At 54.4% G+C, this 21,164-nt stretch overlaps 1 protein-coding gene across 8 annotated transcripts in view; it reads left to right on the forward strand.

Moving 5' to 3' along the window:
* HMCN2 (hemicentin 2) overlaps positions 1 to 21,164 on the forward strand; it is a 147,624-nt gene that overhangs the window by 47,421 nt on the left and 79,039 nt on the right. For all 8 annotated transcript variants that reach the window (XM_072778330.1, XM_072778333.1, XM_072778335.1 and 5 more), the window contains exons 16-24: positions 1,035 to 1,223; positions 1,848 to 1,943; positions 2,217 to 2,344; positions 3,978 to 4,122; positions 6,361 to 6,473; positions 6,598 to 6,757; positions 8,197 to 8,362; positions 18,358 to 18,485; positions 20,122 to 20,376. In XM_072778330.1, coding sequence (XP_072634431.1) covers positions 1,035 to 1,223; positions 1,848 to 1,943; positions 2,217 to 2,344; positions 3,978 to 4,122; positions 6,361 to 6,473; positions 6,598 to 6,757; positions 8,197 to 8,362; positions 18,358 to 18,485; positions 20,122 to 20,376 — 1,380 coding nt within the window. The remainder of the gene's footprint in view (positions 1 to 1,034; positions 1,224 to 1,847; positions 1,944 to 2,216; positions 2,345 to 3,977; positions 4,123 to 6,360; positions 6,474 to 6,597; positions 6,758 to 8,196; positions 8,363 to 18,357; positions 18,486 to 20,121; positions 20,377 to 21,164) is intronic.

Raw genomic sequence — 21,164 nt, forward strand, 5'->3', positions numbered from 1 at the left:
TGGTTCTGGGGACAGGGACCTGAAGACAGTGCCCGTGAGCTTTGGGGACAGGGCCTGGACCCATCTGGAATTGGACCAACTCCTGGCTGGCTGAAGAGCAGGAAGGATCATGGATTTCTGTTTTGAGAACTAACTTATTTTCTCCTGATTATAGATATAAGATAATGCTTAGAAAAAAAGCTTAGAAGAAACACTACAGACTGTTAACAGTGGTGACCCTGGGGAAGGGCGTGAGGTTTGGGGTGTGGGGAGCAAGAAGCGGGGGAAGTATATTCTTGTGTATTACTGGAATTTTGTTTGACTCCCATGAGCAAGGCAGTCCTCGTTGAGAACTGTTGTCCTGGTGCCATGATTAAGATGGCCCTTTCCATGCTCCGGTGTCCCATTTGGACCATCAAGTGTAAGGTCACCGAATTTAGAGGAAGCATGTTTTCATTTTGTGGTGGGGTTGTAAACACTCATTACAGAAATATTAATGAACAGAGATGTAGAGGAGAGAGTAAAGATGACCATTAATCTCTCCACGGATTTGGCTTTTTGGGCATCAGGAAATGGTTGCCCAAGTTTTAGGGCACTTGCAAGAGGAAGCTCCTCTTGGCCCAGGAGGAGGATGAGAGAGGGTAGGGTCTCCGGGGTAGTGGGGAGAGCTGGAGCTTGACTTGCTGCCCCTCGGAGGTGGGCTTCCCGGGAGATGCGGCTGCCTGGAGCAGGCCTGTTGCCCCCCTGCATGGTGAGGCACAGTGAGGCCCCCGTGACCCCATGCAGGGGGATGAGGCGTGGCGGCAGCATCATCCCGCCAAAGGCTGCTCCCTCTGCCTCATCCCCGAGAGTTCTCCAGGGCTAGACCCTGCCAAGCTCAGGTTGGCCCTGGAGCCCTGGATATGAGTCAGCCCCAGGTTCAAGAGAGTGAAGCTGGGAGAAATGGAAACTCCCGGCAACTGGAGGGGAGGCCGGTGGCGCACGGTGGGGACCATCCCCTGGGGGGGATGGTGGGTTCAGCCACCAGGCATGGCTGACTGGTCATCTCCCTGCAGATGCTCCCCAGCTGACGGAGCTGCCCCGGGATGTCACTGTGGAGCTGGGGAGGAGTGCCCTCCTGGCGTGCCGGGCCTTGGGCCGCCCGCCCCCGATAGTCACCTGGCGCCGTGGAGATGGCCAGCCTCTGGGGCCCCGCCGGGGCAGCAGGACTGGGCAACCTGATTCAGGAGTGCTATTCTTTGAAAGTAAGAGACTGGAGCTGGGGGAGGGTGGGCAGGGGAGACAGGATGGCTTCTGAGCCAGTCTCAGCCCCCAGGCTGGGTGGCTCAGAGCAGAACCTTGGCCCCTGGCCCTGACCATGCGTAAGGTTGATGCAGGGTCATAGTTTGGTTGAGTGACTGGTCAAGTCACTCTACTACTATGAACCTGTAACAGTAATGATAAGCACAAAACCTACCACTTGGGTTTAACCACAGGACTCCCGGAGGGGTCACTGTGTGGATAATACACATTAAGCGCCCATCATGCTTCCTGACGTGTGTTAAGTGTTATGTGTGTTAACCATTGCCAGATCATGGCCACCATCATCACCACTCCTACTGCTGCTCTGTGCCAGGCTGGATGCTGGGCACTGTGTTTGCATCAGCGACCCCACCCCATCATGCCACAAGCCATGGGGATTCATAAATGTTCCCTATTCTGCAGATGAAGCCAGGCCTTCCTACCCTTCCTTCCAAGGCCTGGCTGCCTCCCCCCAGCCTTCCGTCCTCACTTCTGCAGGACCGGGCTGTGCTGAGAGCTGCCTGCACCTTGGGGGTTGGAATGGTGGTGTGCTCAGGCAGTCAGGCCTGCCTCTTTCTGCCCCTTAGGTGTGGTCCCTGAAGACCAGGCCTCCTATGTCTGTGAAGCTCAGAATGTGTTTGGGAAGGTCTGGGCAGAGGCCTGGCTCGTCGTCACTGGACATGGTTCGCTGGTGGATCTGAGGAGGAGGGTTTGGTGGGGAGGTTGGGCCCCCCAAGGGAGGCCACCCCATGGCTACACATCCTCTGAAACAGATGTGTCCATGCCAGGTTCTCCAAGAAGAGCAGCATGCCCCAGGAAGTGTACCCTTTGAGCCTCTAGGATCCCCTATCTTGATGCTTCCACTGGTTCCCTGGTGGGGGGCAGTGGGGCCTCTGTCCCCCAGATGACCACCCATGGGAATCTAGCGTGACCCATACCATCTCCTGTCCCAACAGCCCCACCACAGATCGCCAGCAGTGCCTCTACTGTTCGGGTCCTGGAGGGGCAGCCCGTGTCCCTGCCCTGCATCATCCTGGCTGGGAGGCCCCTCCCTGAGAGGCGCTGGCTCAAGGCGGGCCTGCCCGTGAGTGCTGGCTCTTTGGGTGCAGTGGCAACGTGCTTGGGGGATGGGAGGGGCTGTCATGTTCACCGCTCAGCCTCTACTTTGCTGTTCTCTGGTTTTGGAATGTGCTCCTTCTTCCTGCCTCTATTTCCTGCCTCTTTCCAGAAATCTCTCTGATAAATGCACCGATAGCATCTGTCACCCTCTCAAATCCTGCCAAGGATTGTGTGGCTGCTGCTGGTCACCCCTGAAGGTCAGCAGGAGGACCCCGCCCTCCGTTAGTGCTGAGGCTGGAGGTTGGAAGTTAGGGGACACAGAGACAATGCTTTTGTCACCCCCATTCTGATGGTTCCAGGGTAGAAATGTGGCCTGTATGGTTTAATGCCTGCCCTGAGTACATAGCTGGGCACACAGTGGCTGCTTTCTCCATTCATTGGTTTGGTTTTCTTTATTTTCTTCTGTTTCTCCTCTTGTGGCCACTCCTTCTTTGCCTCTCACTTTCCCTCAATTCTTGGGCCCTGTCCTCAGACATACTGGGGTCCTTGTGCCCTCAAGGCCATAAAGAAGTGCTTTTACTATAGCAGGTGGGCAGACACTGGACATCCAAGGAGGTAGTGACCGTTTGACTGTCTTTCTGGCTCCTGCTGGCCTGGTCCTAGACCCTGGTGCAAGGCAGACAGGGTCCTGCCCCTGGAGCATATGGGCTTTGCAGAGTTTGGTCATGCAGACGACTCACTCTGCTGCTTGTGTGATTAGATAGGACCCTGAGGAGGACCCTGCCTGGGGGTGTGGCTGCAGCAGTGGTGAGGAGCCTTCCTGAGTAGAACCTGATGGGGCAGGTGCAGAAGGAGTGGTCCTGGGCCTTGTCGATTCCAGGACAGGGAGTGGCTGGAGACATGGAGTCTGTTTTAGCTCAGTAGGGACACCGCGGGGACCCGTGTTGGGCCGCTGAGTACCACAAGCAGAAACCTTCTCAAGCTTTCTCAACATAGAAGGGCCTGGTGCCCAGATGGCTCAGGGGCATCTGGTGTGCAACCAGGCTCACAGGACAGGGTCAAGGAGGCAGAAAGAAGGCTTGGGCCTGGTGGAAAGGTTTTTGAAAGGACCTGTCACCAAAGACAAACTGACTAGACATCTTTACAGAGGTTACTGCAGCCCCATTCTGGACCAGTGCTTCCTGCCCCATCCTGGTCCCCATGAGGACACATCTGGGTGGTCACCAGGAGCCACCGTTTCTGCTTCTCTCCCTGGGACCACATCTGATGTGGCCACACCTTTGTTCTACTCTGTAGGGCTCTGTTCTCACCCCACAGGAGTTTGTCCTTCCTCTCTGTAGCCTTGGTGTGGCCCCAGGCCCTGCTTAGTAAAGGCCCTGGCCCCAGCCCTGCACTCTTGGGAGAGGCTCCCATGGCCCACTAGGATCAGGCAGCTTGCCCTGGTCCAGCTGGCCCTGGGAGAGTGGGGTCAGAGGTGTGCCCGAGGTCATGGCCACCTAGCCCTGAGGGGCTGTAGGTGGGGAGGAGTCTCAGAGAAGGAGCAGGGGTTCTCCAAACCCCTGCCTAGCCTGGCAGGCAATGTGGTTTCCAGAGCATTCCATCTCAGCTGGCTCCGCATAGGGCTGCAGTTCAAACTGAGGCTTCCTCACCCTCACCAGCTCCCACCTGGCAGCCAGCATTCCATCCGAGCAGATGGCAGCCTCCACCTTGACCGGGCACTGCAGGAGGACGCAGGGTGGTACAGCTGTGTGGTCACCAACACGGCTGGCTCTCAGCACAGGGACGTGGAGCTGGTTGTCCAGGGTGAGTCCCAGGGTGGATGGGGTGGGGGGTGTGTGATGGGATGGGGAAGGTGCATGGGGAGAACTCAATCTTCAATACTTTCCTTAAAAAAAATTGTGCAAATCATACATTTTCATTGTAGGAAAATTTGAGGTTAGACAAGTAAAAGACAGTACTCCCATAATGCCAGAAGCTAAGGCGAACCAGATATGTTTACATTTTGGTGTGTATCTTTCATACTTTATACACATGTGAGCTTGCACACGTGCACATATACACACACTATATTTTAATGACATATATAACATAAATTGTGTATAACTTTGTGTGCATTGTATGTAAATCATTTTTATATAATATATACATTCCTTATATAAATTGCATCTAAATTCTTTATATACCTATATTTCCATATTTGACTCCTCAGACTGAGTCAAGTCACTTTGCTGTAAACCCTCTTCCTTACAAATATATATCTATATTTGTGTCTATAAATTCTTTATATATACATACACAGAAATATTTAAAAACCAAACTGGGATCGCACTGTATTACTGTCCTACAACCTGGGTATTTCTCTTGACAAAAGATTATGAATATTTTCTGTGACCAAGTACTCAGAAGGCTGGGTTTAAGATCATGTGTCCTCTGTGTGGATGAGCCTTGAGCATCTCACCTGCCCCCTCTTGTGCTCCTCCTTTGCCCACAAGGTTGCTAACACCCCCAATTTTATTTTTTCATTTGTTTCATGAAACCTCTAAGGATGTATGGAAAGGATACACTGTTACCATTTTCTAGCGTGAGGGGGGAAGCCCAAGTTCAGAAGGAGGGATGTAGAATACTGTCTCACCTCCTTATAATGCCAGTTATTAATATGATCAACGGCTAGGGGTGCGTGAGCCAGACCTGGGCCAGGTTCTGTGTGTGTTTTACTTAAATTTCACGACTACTGAAGAGATAAGATTTAAAAGACTCCCTGTTCTGAGGTGAGACTGAGGCTCAGAAAGGTGCATAGTTCAGCAGGATCTCAGGACTAGCAAAGGCCACTTCTAGGCCCAGCACAGCCTCCGCTGTGGGGCTGACACGGCTCTTGGCTCACTTCATCTCCATTCAACACGAGTCATCGACTTATGGGCTTTGGCCACCTGAGAGGATCCAGAAGGGCATGTTCCTCCCTCATGGGTCTCAGTGTTACTGGCAGAGCCTTGGCTTCTGGCTTCCCCTCCTGACTTGTCCACACCCGGTTTCTCTTCCTCCACAAATCTGGATGGTGCCCAGAATGGATTTGGCACTTGTTTTTAAGTTCATTGTGTTCCATGAACACTCTTCGCTGCCATTTCTCATCTTTCCATCCCTGGAGAGTAGGCAGGGAATTGGGGTTAAGGAGATTTTTGCTGATGAAGGAATATGGGTACCAAAAGATTAGGTGGTTTGCCCAAAGTCCCAGAGCAGAGAAATGGCACAGCTGGTTCCCAGGCACAGGCTGCCTTCTGTCCGAGACATGAATCTATGTCGATACTATGCCACGTAGATAGTATGCCAGTTGTGTTCTTTTGTCGAAATATTTTTTTAATTGGGGTAAAATATGCATAATCTACAACCTACCATTTTAACCATTTTAAAGCCTACACTTTAGTGGCGTGAAGCACATTCATGTTGCTGTACAACCATCACCATCACCCAAGTCCAGAACTTTCTCATCCTCCTGAAGGGAAGCTCCATCCCCATTAAACACTAGCTCCATGTTTCCCCTCTCCCAGTCCCGGACAAGCACCATTGTCCCTTCTGTCTCTGACTTTGCCTGTTCTAGGGACCTCCTGTAAGTGGAATCATGTAGTATTTGGCTTTCCATGTCTGGCTAATTTCACTGAGCTTACTGTTCTCAGGGCACATCCATAGTATATAGTACGTATCGGGCTTTTATCACCTTTTTTTAAAAATTTTATTTATTTATTCATGAGAGACACAGAGAAAGAGGCCCAGACACAAGCAGAGGAAGAAGCAGGCTCCATGCAGGGAGCCCGATGTGATGTAGGACTTGATGCCGGATCCCAGAAACACACCCTGAGCCAAAGGCAGATGCTCAACCACTGAACCACCCAGATGTCCCAGGCTTTTATCCCCTTTTAAAGTTGAATATTTTACATTATTGTTTATCCATCATCCCATTGGTGGACACTTGGATTGTTTCCACCTTTTGGCTACCATGAATGATGCTGCTCTGAACTTTGGTTTATGAAATTGGTTTGTTTTCAAAAGTGCCACCAAGAATCCAGCCCACTGCCACCCACCATGTTACCAATGAAGGGGTTCCAGCCTCTCTCCCCTGTATGGCCTTGGGGGTCCCCACCCCCACCATCACTTGGACCAAGGTAAGAGGAGCCTGTTACCATGAGGGTAACCAGAGAGGTAGGCCCAGTGCATCCTGGGGAGGGGAATGATGCAAATCGTCATGGGGTGTGGCCTTTGCTGATGTCACCCATAACTCTACCATAGGAAACCAATGCCCTGAACTTCAGGGGTCCCCACTACAATGTGAGCAAGGATGGCACCCTGGTCATCACCCAGCCGTCTGCCCAAGATGCTGGGGCCTATATCTGCACAGCCACCAACACTGTGGGCTTCTCCAGCCAGGAGATGTGGCTTTCTGTCAACAGTAAGTGACAGCCAGCCCTGTCCCGGGAGAGAGGCTTGGCAGGCATGGCGGCAGGGTCATGGACAATCCGACCTTACCTGCATCTTCCATGAACCCCGCAACACTGCCTCTAAATTATTCCCATCTGAAAGGCCCACAGACCAAAGCTGTCCCTGGCCCCAATCGCTGTCCTCCGTAGGATGGGCATACTCCAAAAGTGGTTCCAACTCAGCCCTTTGTAAACAGGTGGCAGGAAGCCATCCCATTAACAAGCCTTGGGAAACCATGGGCCCCATACCGGACCCCTCTCACCTTAGCAGCCCCCTTGCCCATCTCTTGCCCCGACTCTCTATGCCCCAGGCCCTCTGGCCTCCTTTCAATTTCTTACATGGTACATCCAGCCTCAGGGCCTTGAAACATGCAGTTCCTTCTGTTTGGAATTCCCTTCCCCCTCTTGGCCCAGCTGACTTCTCCCATTGGTCAGGCATCGGCTCTCTGACTCCTCAGAGTGAGTCAAGTCACTTTGCTATTAACCCTCTGGAACATCCCCTTTGTAACACCCTTCACCGCTGTGATTAAATAACAAATTGTGTATTGAGCTATTTGGTCCCGATGTTCTCTGTGGGCCCTGATGATCTGTCTCCTTTGCTGCTGCTTCCCAGCATTCACACAGAGCTGGGCACTCAGGAATCACCTGGGATGAATGAGCAAATGCACAGCCAAGGTTTTCTATATATGATCCTATAGCCAGTGTCTTCATATTGCAAAAAAAAACCTTTTTTAAAAAAGAGAGAGAGAGAGAGAGATTTTCTCTATAAACAAAGGAATTTGTGAGGGCTACATGGGTCTTGGTGTCCCCAGCTGGCTAACTTAATTATTGCCGCTTAGACACATACCAGTGCTGTCCCTCTAGGAGCACCCGGCTAGAAATGTAGGGGCTGCATAAGGGAGGAGGAGTACAGGGTAATCTCTTTCATTAGGAGCTTTGAGCTTGATATGATGCATGGATTGTCCTAAACCCCTGATCAGAGTTTTGAGAAGGCCAGAGGGACATTGTGCATCGTCTGGTGGTTGATATTCTCAGAATAACTGGGATGATCCCAGGGAAGAAGGGAGATAGAGAAGATAAGGACAGAACCTTCTGGATTGTCTCCAGAGAAAGGACAGCAGGACGAGGAGAAGCTAGTGGGTAGCAGACACTGGAGCAGGAGGGGCCGTGCTGGGGTCATCAGAGTGAGCCAAGCTTCCAGAGGGAAGCTGGTGGTGGAGAGGTGGAGGCCGGGACTGGGGGGAACCATTGGATCTTGAGGCCACTCCCAAGCCTGCACTCTCCCCTTATAGCACAGCCCACCCCCTTTCTGTACCTCCAGGAGTGGCAGTATCACCTCTGCTTCCTGGGAGAGTCACCCTAGTCCTCTTTGACTTCCTGTCCAGCTCACAGTCTCTGCTTCCACCAACAGCTGAGCCCAGGATCCACGTGAATGGGTCACAGGATGCAGAGGAGCCTCTGAGAGTCACGGCCAAGGCTGGTGATGAGGTGACCCTGGACTGTGAGGCCCAGGGCTCCCCACCCCCATTGGTCACCTGGACCAAGGACTTCCGCCCTATGCCATCCATCACCAACAGGTAACCCCGACCACGTGCCCTCAAGCCTAGAAATGGGCGGAGCTTGGGGTTTGAGGAAACTGGCCTCAAGGTGACTGGTGACCCAGCCAGTGTGTGGGACCCTGTGGACACTCCCAGGAGGTTGTGTATTCAACTTCACACATAGCACTTCTTTTTTTTTTTTTTTTAAGATTTTATTTCTTTATTTGAGAGAGAGAGACAGAGAGAGCACGAGGGGAGGAGGGGCAGAGGGACAAGCAGACTCTCCACTGAGCAGGAAGCCTGACGTGGGGCCTGATCCCAGGACCCCGAGATCATGACCTGAGCCAAAGTCAGACACTTAACCAACTGAGCCACCCGGGCGCCCCCGCACATAGCACTTTGGTCCGTGGGCCTCTTGAAGCCTCTCAGGGGACCTCTTAGAGAGCAGAGACCCCTCTAAGAGAAAAAGAGAGACTCCACTAAAGTCACATGTGCCCAGCGCTTCATGCACTGGCCACTGGATGCTGCAGGCCGACTCTCCATCAGTCTGCTTGGCAGGTCTTCTATCTGAGTCCACTGAGGCTCAGCGAGGTGGGGTGAGCTGCTTGTGGTCACACCACAGTTGGGATGGCGTCCTGACTGTGTCCTCGCCTGCTCTGCAGACCAGGTGTCTGGCGGCTGGGCTTTCTGACTCATCTTCTCTCCAGCCATCAGGGGTCCTGAGAATGGGCAGAGGCAGGCCGTATACCCCCCACACAGGCAGGGCTGTGGGAGATGGTGGTTCCAGACAAGAAGGCCTGGAAACTCCTAGGACTCTTGACTTTTGGGTCCAGGGTGGTGGGGTGGGGGCAGCAGGGGGTGGGGGGGTGTTCATGGGGGAAGCTTTGGCCAGTGACATCAGTCCTGGCAAGGTCTTTGAGAAGTTCCAGACCCAGAAGGTCTCAATCCCCCGCCCCCCCTAACGCGTCTGTGCATCTCAGAACATCTGTTCGGTGAGCCCTTCCAAACCTCAAAGCCTGCACCCCTGACTGCGGCTGGGGTCCTGTGCCTGGGCCGGGTCTGCAGTGCCTCCACCCCCATGTCCTGTCGGAATCTCTGCACCTGCATGCTGCGGGGCTGGGGCACCAGGGGAGCCTATGTTTCTCACCAGAAAGCCTGGTGCTCTAGCTTCTGGTGGGCGGTGGCTGGCTGGGTGCTTGTTTATTTATGGCTTGTTACTGAAATGAGGAACCGCAATACCCATTTGTTCACCCCTCCTTGCTGTGATGTGTTAATAGATCAACCGGGAGCCATAAATTTGTGGGAGCTGCTTTTGCAATCCTGAGTGCTGTTCTTCTCCCTTGCCCTCTCCACTTCTTGCTGGCTTACAGCTTTCTCCTGAGATTTATGAGATTTCTGGGAGTTTATCTAAATGAGGAGGAAAATAAGTCTGGGGGGCGAGGCTGGGCAAGGAGCTTAGGCCCTGGGGCTCCTTGTACCTCGCTGTGGATCCTCCAGCTGGTGTCATGTTAGCCGTGTGGCCTCAGGTGGCCACTGGCTTCCCTCTGCCTGTTTCTCCACCTGTAAAGTGGATGGTGTTTATATAACGCTCATGCGGCGCAGCGAGGGATGCACAAAGCTTAAGACATGGTCAAGTGCAGGAAAATCGCTGCCTCTGATAACCACGTTTTGGCCGCTGCTGTTCACAAACTAAGGCATCATTTCTGGTCTTTAAAAAGTTATCACATCTCTTATCTCATTTTATTCTCACCTACCTTTTAATTTTTTTAAATGTATAAGCTTTAGTGAGGTAACAGTCCATATGAGGGACAATTCTGGGTTTTGGCATAATCAGAGTTGTGCCACCCTCACCACAACCACTTTTGGGACATTTCCAGCATTCCCCACCCCCTGCAAACCCCACCCTCGTTGGCAGCCACTCCCATGCCTGCCCCTCACCCACTCCAGCCCCTTGGCAGCCCTTCCTCTGCTTTCTGGCTTGGGATTTATTGATTCATTTTTGTTTAAGATTGCTTATTTATTTATTCATGAGAGACACAGAGAGAGGCAGAGACACAGGCAGAGGGAGAAGCAGGCTCCATGCAGGGAGCCCGATGTGGGACTTGATCCTGAGTCTCCAGGATCACATCCTGGGCTGAAGGCGGCGCTAAACCAGTGAGCCACCTGGGCTGCCCAGATTTATTGATTCTGAATGTTTTGTAGAAATGGAATTATATACTATGTGGCTTTTTGGTGTCTACCTCCTTTCACTCAACATAATGTTTTGGGGCTCATCCATGTCATAGCTTCGGGCCAGGGCTTCGCTCCCTTTTGTGGCTGAATAATATTCCCTGGTATGGAGTATGGGCCACCTTTTGTCTATCTGTTCACCTGCTGGTGAAGCTTTGTGGCATTTCCGTTGCTGGCGATGGTGAGTGACCTCACCAACTTTGATGCATGTGAACTTGCTTCACAGACTCTGGGCCCCCGTGGTTCCCTGAGACGCCCTGCAGCGCTGACAGCTTCCTTGCACAGACCTGAGCTCTGTTTTCTCACAGATGCACAGCTGCCCTTAGTCATACAACCACTCAGCCAGAAAATGAGAATTTAAAAACCCCCTGGAAATACGCACTGAGTGGTGCTGGGCGGGATGGAGCTGCTGCCTGTCTGCTCCTTCCCTTCTGCCGCCCTCCTCTCTTCCTTCTCCAGGGGATGTCCCGAGGCTCTGCTTCCATCAAAGCTGCCATTCTGGAAGCTTGCAGACTTATTCTCTTGAGTTGTAGGTGTTCATGGGCCTCTAGGATCCAGCATCTCCTCTTCCCTCTTGGGCTGGGTTGGGCCTTGTTCTCCTTGCACCTGCTTGAATGGCCTCCCCATCTGGGGCGGCCCCAGCCTCTGTCCTTAGGGAGGAGAAGCCAGCATCTACTCTGTGGCTGCCTGGGACCGGTCTTTCCTGTCCCCATGTGATGTCGGCAGGGGGCTCTTGGCCTTGGCTGCAGTTAGGGTGGCCAGCAGAGCCCCAGCGCTGGTGCTTCTTCAAAGCTCCCTGGAAGCTCTGCAGTGCGGTCAGGTTGAGAGCCATGATGTGGGCGCGTCTCTGAGGCCTCTCACATTTCCATTTGGGCCTAGGTGGTCCTCCGCTCCTGCCAGCCCTCCTGAGGGTGGCTGAAGAGAGTGGCGCCATGCCCAGTGCACAGAGTGGGAGACGGAAGCACATAGGGTGGGGAAATTGGGATCTGGACCTTCCCACTCCTGGGGCTGGGTCCTAACATGCACACATTTGCATCCACACACACGAACAGACATGGACACACACCTATATGCCCGTAAACAAGCACAGGCTTCTGGCCCAAGATCAGGCAAGCCACTGCTCTCCCTGGAGGATCTAGAGAATATTCTGGGCTTCTCCGTCCCCTGAGTCAATGATTCCTAAGGGAAAGACAGCAGTAGGAGCTTAAGTATCATTAAACTCAAAATATCCACCTGCATCCACAAGCCCTTCACATCTGTGCATGCAGATGCTTTTATAGGAATCAGCTTAGTGTACCTTCTTTTCTGCACCTCATCACTGATATTTTTCCCCCGTTTACCCATTTTCTTGATTTATCCTGGCCCATGTCACTTGCTTTTCATTTAAAGGGCAAAATAACATTCCAGGGCTCTCAGCTCTCATGGTTGCTAAGCGGCTCCTCTGTTTGGTGCATATGTTTCATTGCCAGTTTTCAGTGGTGATCAATGGGCTGTTGGAACATCTTCCCACAAATGCTTCTCCTTATCTTCTGGGTCATTTCCTTGGGGTATAGTCCCAAAAGCAATCAACTGGGTCCGGGAGTGGGAGCAGTCGGGTGCCTCCTGCCCCATGTGGCCACTGCTTGTGAAAAGCAGTTGTGATTCAAACCTGCTTTCAGCAGGATTCATGAGCAAGCCCATGTGCCCAGGCCCGTGCCACAGCAGCAGCAGAGAGAAAAGGCTCTTGGAAAGGCACTGGGCTCTGGCTGCGTGTGACATCGGGCAGCAAAAGACCTGGGGTCCCATCCCAGCCTTGTCTCCAGCTCACTGAGCAAACTTGAGCAAGATCTGTCCCTTCTCTGGGCCTCAGTCTTTCTGTCGGAGAAATGAAAGGACTGGGCAGACGATGGGGCCAGAGAACTCCTAGTGGCTCTGGTCCCATGATTCAGCCCTGGGATGCTGGGGCAAGGCGAGGTTTCCAGGCAACAGTGTTTGTTTGTGGCTCTGAGGTGTAGCTGGGACAGCTGCGAGCACTCCTGGCTCTGGCTCCAGCTCCCAGGGGCAGTGGGCCAGGGTCCCACACAGGGCCAATCCAGACGCATCCGGGGGACCTGGGCAAGGAGCAGGGAGGGCACGCTGTCAGGGAGGGGACAGTGAGTGGAGGGAGCATCCCGAAGATAGCCCTGAGTGGACAGGTGGGGCCAAGCTGGGTTCTGATGGTCCCAGAGAAAAGCTGCCCCCTCACTGGAAGCCGGCGGCGTGGCAGGGCCTGCCCAGGGCCCCTTTGTGGGGTCTTCACCTTGGTGGATCCTCATAGCTCGTGCTGCTTCCTGGCCTAGCAGCTCTGAGGCGTGGTCTCACTAGCCTGTGGCCAGCAGCCCTCTTTCTGGAGAACAGTCAAATGAAATGAACTTCAGAACACAACACAGGGAGTGCCTTGGCCGTTGGGAGCATGATCCCAGCACCCAAAGGTCAAGTCTGCGCCCTGCCCTGACCAGCCGAGTGGCCACATCTGTCTGTTTTATCTCAGTTTTGTCCTCTGCTGAAGAGAGTGCTCATAGTGGGCCCTACAGTTCTCGCTGTTGGGAGTTTCCAGTGGGAGTGGGCACAGTAGGCGCTGAGGCATGCGTGGTACACAGGAGGCGCTCAACAGTTGACAGCCGTCTGTGGTTGGAATTGCTGGCTTGTTCCTCGGACTCATGGGGATGGCACATTCTCCTGCTCTTACCTGTGCCGTACTTGGCCCTTTTGTGAGGGTCAGGACCCCTCTTCCAAAATTCTCCAGACTGTTTTTTTCCATCTGGGGCTTCTTACAAGGTTCTATGGTGTGGCCCCAGCAGACCCTGGCCCGGCCCCAGCAGACCCAGGCCTGGCCCCAGAAGGCCCTGCCTCGGCCCTACCAGGCCTTGGCCTGGTCCCAGCAGACCTGGGACCGGGTGCATGGGCATGTGGCAGGCATGTGTGGATGAGGACCAGCCCTCCGGTGGGCTGGGTAACTGTGAGGAGTGCTGTCCATTTGACAGCCACCAACTCTCCTCCTGAAAGGCTCCGTGCTCATGCAGTGAGCTTGGGAGAGTGGCCCATGGCCCTTTAGAAATGGGGGCAGCAGGATGAGGAACAGGGGCCACAGCCAGAGGGCCTGGGTGTAGATATGAGCCACCTGGATTCTGAGCAGACTAAGGATGCGAGCGTTTTCTCTACCTCTGCTGCGGCTGGCCCACCCGAACCCCACAGCTCTTTGTGGGGTGACTGCATGAATGAGCGGCTGGCTGAGCTGGCTGAACCTGTAGCTCAGGGCAGGGCAAGTGTCAGGGAGGGATTCGTGGGGGAACTAGAGTATGCACTGCCTCGAAGGGCATCTGGAGGACAGGAGGGTGCCCTTGAGACCAGGTTGGGGGGGACACAGTGTGAGTGAAGGTGGGGAAAGGAGCGTGTGTGCATGGACAGGTGGGATTGGCTATCGCGTACTTAACGAGCACCTGCTGTGGGCCAGGGCATGTGCTAAGGGCTGGGGACAGGTGGGGACAGCTCGGTAAACCAGCCCCTCTGCTCACAGAAGCATCAGCAAGGATGGGTGATCACAGGTGTGATGAATGTCATAAAGTCTCCAGGATCTTGTAAGCAGATGCACGGCCTCGCCCAGGGCAGTGGGGATAGCTTCCCTGAGCCCCCGAGAATGGGGGCACCTGGACAGGTGATCCCGAGTGAGGCTGCCGCCTGGGTATGTGCCAGGAATAAGGCTGATGGTGTAGCCTGGCTATTTCTTGATTCTGAGCACTGTCTACCAGGTGCTCTGTGGTCTCTCTGGGTAGGTAGGTTCCCTCCCACCCCACCCCACCCCTGCCCTTGGAGCTCCAAGAACCAGAGGGACCCGGCAGGGTAGGTGGGCCTCTCTCAGATCTGACCCTCCAACTACATGTCAGTGTGAACCTTGCAGCTGCAGCCAGCAGTGGAGACTCGGGCCCAGTGGGTGTCATAAACGGGAAATTCCCTTGTTTTCATCTGGCCGCTCAGGCCACGACGGACGGGCTGCTGCTGCTCATACTATACACACGGGTGGCAATGTTCACCCCACTTCCTCCCACCTCTCCTCGGCCCCCACTCCCCAGGCTGCAGCCGCCAGACCTGGGAGCCTCTGAGGAAGGGGAGGGAGAGCTGGGTCACAAGCCAGTGTTTGGGGGAGGGGCTGCTGTGAGGGGGAAGGACAGGAAGCTGTGGGAGTCCATGGGCTGCACCTACCAGCCTCGAGGCCTCAAGGCAGGCCTTCCTGGAGGAATGGAGGAATGTCCAAGTATCGAAGGTTGAGCAGGTGTGATTCGGGTCAATGGGAGGTAGAGGAGTGCCCCAGGTAGCAAGGACAGCATGTGCAAAGGGGTGGAGGTGACGTGAACCTGGTCTCTCTAGAAAGAATGATGGTCTAGCAGGGGTGGGGTTGGACCTTGGTCCATATAGGTCCCCACAGGCCAGGACACTGTGCTTGGGTTTTGGCAAGCAAGCAATGGGCAGCCACAGGGGGCTTTAAAGCAAGGTGGTGACATGGCAGTGACCCAGCAGACATAGGCTGCACAGGGCAGGTGCTGGGTCCTCTGGCCTCTGCAAGGCCTCAGCTTGTCCATCTCTAAGATGGGTTCTCCCTTTGTTCCATTTCTTCCTCTGTGATAAAGCATCAGCCTTCCCTTTCTGCGGAATGACCTGGGGCTGGTCCTAAATAAGACAAGCTGTCTCCCTTCACTGTTGAGAATTTTCCACTTTGGGAAATTTCTTTTCTCTTTTTCCAGAAGCTCTTACTTCCTATCCTTTAAAGGTCTTGTTGAGGGAGACAGAGAGAGAGAGAGAGACTGCGTGCGCAAGGGGCTCTGAGGTGTCTTAAGTTTCCAGAGCTAGAGGGCAACTTCTGAATAAAGGATCCAGGGCCACCTCTTCAAATATGAGGAAATCAGGGATCAGAGACATCGACCAGCTGCCTGAAGTTGCAGAGCATGTCTATTGCAGAACCAGACCTCGGATCCTAAACTCCGGTTCCTACCCCAGACCTCCTTTTACTGAGCCATACTGTCCCCATTTTGCCAGTTGGGTTTGCAGTGAGGCCCTGGGAGGGAGGGAACCGTGTCCCCACCCCCAGTGTGACCGAGTATATATCCCAGCCTCAAAATGATTTAGTCCTTGTTTGGTGGATGGCAACATTATTTAATTAAAAAAAAAAATAACAACTGTAGATGAGAAAAATCAAGCCAGGGAAGTGATGCCGTGTTGGGGGGAGACATGCCCTTGTCACTGGGATGAATCAGGATCTTTGCTGGACACAGTGCTGGACAGGTGTTTTTCTTCCCCTTTGAAAGATGAAGGGACCAGCTCAGGGCCGCCCAGCTGATTGGAGGCTGGCACCAAGAGCCCAGGCCTGGTGGGTCATACTAACAGCAAGCTTGTTGACGGAGCACTCAGTGTCCCAGGTACATGGGCTTTGTGTGTACCATGTCGATTCAGGCTCACCATCTTCTGTGACTCCGGATGGGGACACTGAGTTTCAGGGAGACGGAGTCCTTGGCCCCAGGTTAGCCTGAGAGAGGCAGATGGTGGTTTGCACAGGACCACTTGCTGTCAAAGCCCTGCTCCCATTGGCTCTGCCTTGCTGCTTCCTGGGGCAGGGGCACTGCCTTGTATCTCTGGGCAGTGGTCTCAAGGGGTGGCCCCTAAACACCTACATCAGAGCCACCTAGGGCTTTGCGAAAACCCCGGTTCCTGCCCCATCAGAGTCTCAGGGTGGGGCTGCGAATCCACATGTTCCACACAAAGCCAGGAGATTCTAATGAGAAGCTGTGCCCTACAAGGCATCGAGGAGGTGGCCTGTGCCGATGAGAGCTGATGGTGTATGAGCCATGGCCCAAGAGTCCTGCTTCTGCACCTGCAGGACACATAGAGCAGTGTGCACGGAGCTGTGGTGGTGGAAGAAAGAGAGAGAGAGAGAGAGAGGAGAGAGAGAGAAAAAATCTAAATATTTAAATGTTGGGACGCCTGGGTGGCTCAGCCGTGAAGCGTCTGTCTGCCTTTGGCTCGGGGTATGATCCCGAGGTCTGGGATGGGGTCCCACATTGGGCTCCTTATGGGGAGCCTGCTTCTCCCTCTGCCTGTGTCTCTGCCTCTCTCTGTGTGTCTCTCATGAATAAATAAATAAAATCTTTAAAAAATATATTTAAATGTCCACTAAACAAGAACAAGCTCATGAATTGTAGTTTGATCATGTTAGGGAATATTATACAGCAGTGAAAATGGATGAATTAGACCTACACACATACACACGAAGCCATTTATATGAACCTTTTAAACAATGCGCTCTTGTACCGCATATTGTTTATACATGCGCTGTCGTCACCATGGGAAGAGCTGTCCTTTGCGGAGTGCCTTTCTCCTCTGGGCACCGTGCTGTGCACTAGGCCATTCAGTTCTTTGGATGACCCTATGAGGGATAAGGTTTCCAGAATGAGTTTCCAAGATGAGACAGCTGAGGCCCAGAGAGGTTAAATGTCCAGACCAACCTCACACAGCAAGCATGTGGCAAAAGTTGAACCCACATGGTCTGGCCCAGTGCATGGACTCTGAGGACACCACCACCCAGTGTGTCCCTTACAGCTGTCCTCAGAGAACTTGTGCCAAGTGCCTGCTGGTTACTCCATAGGAGGAGGCTGCTGAGCAGGGGGATTATTATCCCATCTTACAGATGGGGAGACAGGGGCCCCACAGGGCGAAAGTCATACCCGAGGTTGCATAGAGAGTCCGGCGCCAGCAATGTTGTCCTGTTTGAGAAGTGCATGCCCAGCACTTTGCTCACAGCTGCCTGGGAGGGGGAGACTCTTGTCACGTCCATTTTGCAGGGGAGGAAACCAAGGCTCAGCACACAGGGCGGAGGGGGCGGGGCCCCGGATCTGTTGGGCTCTAGAACCTATACTGGGAGCACAGGCTGGGAACTGGCCTTTGGAGTCCCTAGACCCCGTACTGGCGACTTGCAGTTGGGGCCAGATGGGGCCAGTGGCTATATAGCTGCCCTCCTCAGTGCGTGGGGACAGGAGCTTCACGGAGCCAGCACATATGGGCCAGTGACATCATGTCTGCAGGGGCCCCTTGAGGTCCAGCACAGCTGCAGGAGCCTGGCTGGGGGTCCCGGATCCCTTTGGGATGGGGGCCAGGTGACTTCAGCAAGGCAGGCCAAACTGGGGAGGGCAATGGGGCTGCAGCTCTCTCGGGAGGGCCCAGCACAGGGCTGGACAGCACGACACCCAAAAGCGACTGGATCAGAGTGTAGCCAGCCCTGGCACTGAGCTGCAGAGAGCCTCTGGGCTGTCAGCTTCTCCCAGAAGCCGTGGGAAGGACGAGCAAAGGGGGCTCATCCCCTGCCTCAGGGGAGGACATGCAGTAGAGGAGGGGGTGTTACTGGTGACCATGTACCAGGCCCTGGGCTGAGCCCACTTGGACTTTGCTCACCAGGCTCAGACACAGGCCTTCTGGGTGTGCCCATTTTCCAGATAGGAAGTGGGGGCCCCAAAAGGGAAAGGGACTTGCTTCACTGAGTGAGGAAGAGTTCAGAGTATGGACCCGACCCCAAGCTGTGGGTTCCTCATCCAGTGCTCTTTATGTCCTATACCAGTTGGGGTGGGATCTGGCCCTAGCCTGGAAGTGGAGGCCAGGCAGTGGGAGGGCTGAGGGTGGGTGGTGGACACAGCCTCCATCCTGGCAGGCTTCCTGGGGGAGGTAGCTGGTTCAAGTTGGGTCTTGAGGTCCTTCCAGGAGAGATGGATTGGCTGGGGACTCACCAGTGCTCCTCACCCCTGCAGGCATCGCCTTCTCCCGTCAGGCTCCCTGCGTCTGGCCCAGGCCCAGGTGGGTGACAGTGGCCTCTACAGATGCACAGCCAATAACCCTGCTGGGTCCGCCTCTCAGCACTATATTGTCCAGGTGCAAGGTAAGGCCCGTGCCCGTGGCCTGGGTCTCTGCCCATGGCCCTGCCCTTCCCTCTGTCTTTCTCAGGCCTTCTCAGTGCCTTTCCCCATCTGCTGGCTGGGCTGGGTCACCTCTTCCTGGGGCCCTCCAGTGCTTCCTTCCCTCCCCTCTGCGTCCTGCCTTCCACCAGCCCTGTCTCTCTTCGTTCCCTTTCTCCCTTCTCTTGTACCCTCAGTTGGGATGCCCTGAGAGCAGAGGGCAAGGCCCAGGGCAGGCCTGGGGTGGTAGGGACTTAGGAGTCAGGAGGGGGACCCAAGGAGGGGTTCTGGCTCCTGGCTCAGCTGGGGCCCAGGGGTGGACGTTCCCCCAGATGTCTGGGTCCTATCCACAGAAGCCAGCCGTGGCATCACCACCCAAGAGGCAGGGAACCTGTCATCTCCAAAAGCCCCAAGGAATTACCAAAGCCAGGAGTCAGCTGATGCTGGCCCTCAGACTCCATCTGATCCATTTCTTGTTTTCACGTGGCCCGCCAATGAACGACGTCCACATTTTTAAATGATTGAGGGAAAAAAAAAACCAAATAATATTTTGTGACATGTGAAAATTACATGAGATTCAGATTTCAGTGGCTGTAAAACCAGCGTTCTTAAGGCATGGCCTCCCACATTCATTTGCATGTGGTCTGCGGCTGCTTGCCCTTTACAGAAAAAGCGACCCCTGATCTAAGCTAGCATCCCATTTCACAGGTGGACAGGCTGAGGCTCAGAGAGGGAGGGGCTCAAAGATTTGCTGTGGGTTTGCATAAGCATATGAGACACATGGCAGTGAGGTGCCAGGTGATGAGTAGAGCCTCAGAATGGGGAGGACTGAGTTTGAATCCTGTTTCTACCACTGACTGGCCATGTGATCACGGCCAGCTGCTTGACACCTCTGAGCCTTGATTTTCTCCTCTGTGAAGTGGGGGCCACAGTAATGCCCATCCCATCATGGTCAGAAAGGGAGGGAGCCGGGGGCACCTCAGCACAGGGAATTCTGCTATTGTTTACAGCAGGTGTTGGGGTGGGTGGGGCATGTACACCCTTGTGCTCCTGGGCATCGAGGCCCTGGGGCGTGGGGGCTGGTCTGACAGAGCCTATCAGCTGAGGGAGTAGATGAGTCCAGTCAATCATATAACCCTTCTGAGCCTCAGTTTCTTCATCTGCAAAATGGGCATGGTATCGCCTGCTTGTCAGAAAGACCAAATGAGATGGAGGAGATGCAAAAGTAAAAGAAATGACCACCAGGGGAGGGAGGATGTGGGGCAGGGACGGGGGGCGGGGGGGGGGGGAAGGGGGGATGAAGGGAGGGGAGGGGAGGGGAGGGGAGGGGAGGGGAGGGCTGGGGGGTGGGAGGTGTGGGAGAGAGCAGTGAGGACCAAGGAGCGATTTTGTGATGAGAGCATGTGTGTGTTCAGGTGAAAGGGCAGATTCTTTCTCTTTGAGGGGGTCCGCATGGGGTGTCCCACTGTCCTTTCCTGACAGCCTCAGGCCACCCCCCACGATGACTTCTGCTGGGGGGTGCTATCCAGGTGGGAGGCCAGGCACTCATCTCTGTGGGTCTGGGCTCTGCGACCCCCCTGGGGCCTCACTTCCTGACGTCCCTCCCCCGGGGCCTGTCAGCGCCCCCCCAGATGCAGCCGGGCCCGCGGGTCCTGAAGGTGCTGGCAGGAGAGATTCTGGACCTGAACTGCATGGCAGAGGGCAGCCCGGAGCCCCAGCTGAGCTGGTCCAAGGACGGGGTGGCCCTGCAGGGTGGGGGGCCTGAGGGCTCCATCCACTTTTCTGCCATCCGAACCCACGACGCCGGCTGGTACCGCTGTGAGGCTTCTAACAGCGCGGGCGTGGATGCCTGGGAGCTGGAGCTCCAGGTGCTGGGTGCGTCTCCCTGGAACCCCAGAGCTCACCGCTCCCTGCCACCCCTGACAGCAGCCTGGGCTACTGAGATGCTCGCCCCTTCCTTCCTCCGGCCTCCAGCCCCTGAGGCCGTGGGGGCTGTCCCGCGTGAGGGAGCTTCATGGGTACCCTGTCTTCTGGGGTGGAAGAAGGGGCCTCAAGGTCGTGATCGAAGAGGAGGTGCCTGGGCCGAGGTCCAGCTGGCCAAGGTCCAGCCAGGCACCTCCACTCTGTGATCCTTGGTTTTCTCCCTTGGAAAATGGGCCCAGTGATATGCCAGGAGTCAGTGAGAGAACGTGTGTGAAGTACCTGGTGCCCAGAGAGGTCTGAATCAGGGCACCCCATTTTCACTATTATGGATTTGACTTTTTAAAAGATTTATTTATTTATTTATTTATTTATTTATTTATTTATGAGAGAGAGAACGAGTGAGCGCAGGGGGAGACGCAGAGGATGAGGGACAAGCAGACTCTGTGCTGAGCTCAGAGCCCCATGTGGGGCTGGATCCCACGACCCTGAGATCACAACCTGAACTAGAATCAGGAGTCAACAACCCAGGTGCCCCTCACTATTATAAATTTAAAGCAGGGATGCCTGGGTGCCTCAGTGGTTGAACATCTGTCTTTGACTCAGGGTGTGATCCCAAGGTCCTGGGATCGAGTCCTGCATCGGGCTCCCTGCATGGAGCCTGCTTCTGTCTCTGCCTATGTCCCTGCCTCTGTCTCTACCTCTCTCTCTGTGTCTCTCATGAATAAATAAATAAATAAAAT

The sequence above is a fragment of the Canis lupus genome, chromosome 16 (genome assembly GCF_048164855.1).
Source record: "Canis lupus baileyi chromosome 16, mCanLup2.hap1, whole genome shotgun sequence".
Classification (NCBI taxonomy): Eukaryota; Metazoa; Chordata; class Mammalia; order Carnivora; family Canidae; genus Canis; species Canis lupus.